The sequence below is a fragment of the Lynx rufus genome, unplaced genomic scaffold (genome assembly GCF_022079265.1).
Source record: "Lynx rufus isolate CCGP_SWC_20201006 ecotype Redwood Valley unplaced genomic scaffold, mLynRuf1.p SCAF_7, whole genome shotgun sequence".
Lineage (NCBI taxonomy): Eukaryota > Metazoa > Chordata > Mammalia > Carnivora > Felidae > Lynx > Lynx rufus.
Window position 1 is genome coordinate 81,495,470 of NW_025814889.1, and position 1,782 is coordinate 81,497,251.

At 35.6% G+C, this 1,782-nt stretch overlaps 1 protein-coding gene across 1 annotated transcript; it reads right to left on the reverse strand.

Moving 5' to 3' along the window:
* Positions 1-477: 477 nt before the first annotated feature.
* Positions 478-1,416, reverse strand: LOC124502427 (olfactory receptor 6C4-like). Its single transcript, XM_047067070.1, has one exon. It carries the CDS (start codon positions 1,414-1,416, stop codon positions 478-480), a length of 939 nt encoding a protein of 312 aa, XP_046923026.1.
* Between the last annotated feature and the right edge of the window lie 366 nt (positions 1,417-1,782).

Below are 1,782 nucleotides of genomic sequence, written 5' to 3' on the forward strand. Positions count from 1 at the left end.
CATTACGAAATAACCAACTTTATGTTAATTAACTGATATATTATTGAAGCTATTATTCACAAACTAAAGTAGATTTCTTCTGGGTGTATATTTAATGATTCAATTTCCAAGTATAGAGATGGGACACCATGTGGGAGAGGATAAGAAAAGTTCAGTTGTAAAAAACTAACAATTAGAATTCATCCTCCCAATTCTAACTTTCTCCCAAATCCTTTCCTTAAAAATGAGGTACAAATAAGGAAAAATAGCATGAAAGCATTAGAAGATACACACACATATATACACTCACAGGCCTTTAAAACTTTTAAGAAATAAAGTCATGTTAAAATAGGCTTCATTAAATAGATAGTTTTACTGTTTTGGTGTTCAGGTAGGACTACTGATGGCATATTATAGAAAACACTGTAATATACAAGAATATACATCTACAAACATTGATTCGTTATTTAGTATTTATTATTATTATAAGCCTCAGCTTTATTTTCTTGAAAAAGCTGTTACTTTGCTGACCATATCTTTGAAGGCTATTTTCACTTGCTTATTCCTGAGGGTATAGATGAAAGGGTTCAACAGAGGGGCAACTGATGTATTTAAAACAGCCACGCCCTTATTAAAAGTTTCTGCATCCTTAACAGAAGGATTTATGTACATAAAGATACAACTTCCATAAGATAGTGAGACCACAATCATATGAGAGAAACATGTAGAAAAAGCTTTTTTTCTCTGTTGAACAGAGGGGATTCTCAGAATTGTCCTGATAATGTATGTGTAGGAAAGGATCACTAGCACCAAGGTGAAGATGAGGGTAACTGCAGCCAAGATGAACTCCATCACTTCTATGAAATGTGTGTCTGAACAAGCTAGATGCAACAGTACAGTATAGTCACAGTAGTAATGATTGATGATGTTGGATGCACAGAAAGGCAGCTGGAGAGTCATTATATGAGGCCCAATGACAACCAAAAACCCAGAGAACCAGGAACACAAGACAAGTTGAATGCAGAGTCTCCTGCTCATTACAGTTGTATAGTGTAGGGGTTTGCAAATGGCAACGTAGCGGTCAAAGGACATGGCAGCTAAAAGATAAAACTCGGTTGCTCCCAGAAGGATGGCAAAAAAATACTGAGTGAAACAAGCAGCAAAGGAGATAGTCCTGTCTCCAGTTCCAATATTGACTAGCATTTTGGGAACAAAGACAGAGGTAAAAGATATTTCCAGAATGGAAAAATTCCGGAGGAAGAAATACATAGGAGTCTGGAGGCGATAATCCAGCGTGGTCAGAATGATGATGGTCAAGTTTCCCATGATGCTTAAGACGTAAGTTAGCAGCAGAAAAAGGAAAAGCACAGCCTGAAGCTCAGTGTCAGCTGTCAGTCCAAGAAGAATGAACTCTATCACTGATGTCTGGTTGCCCATCACTAGCTTCACGCAAATTAAGAGAGAAAACTCTAATAATGACAAAGATTGGAATAAAATGAAAGGTTCCAGATTTTTATTGAAACATAAAATCCAGGTAAAAAAAATGGAGGGAAACCTTGAAACTCTGAATCCTTCTCTAGCCCTCGTTTTAAAACTGACCTATCTTTTAAGGAAATGTTAACACGTTTTCTTATTTTACTTCACAATTAACAAAGTTCTCCTTCTTAGGCTCATACTCAATTAGTTCTCCTAAATTGTATTCATATTTATTTCTCATCACTTTTCAATTCATTTTCATTTATATTTGCCTTCTGAATCTTTTTGATTTTCCTCACTAACTTATCAGATGCTGTCTGTCACATA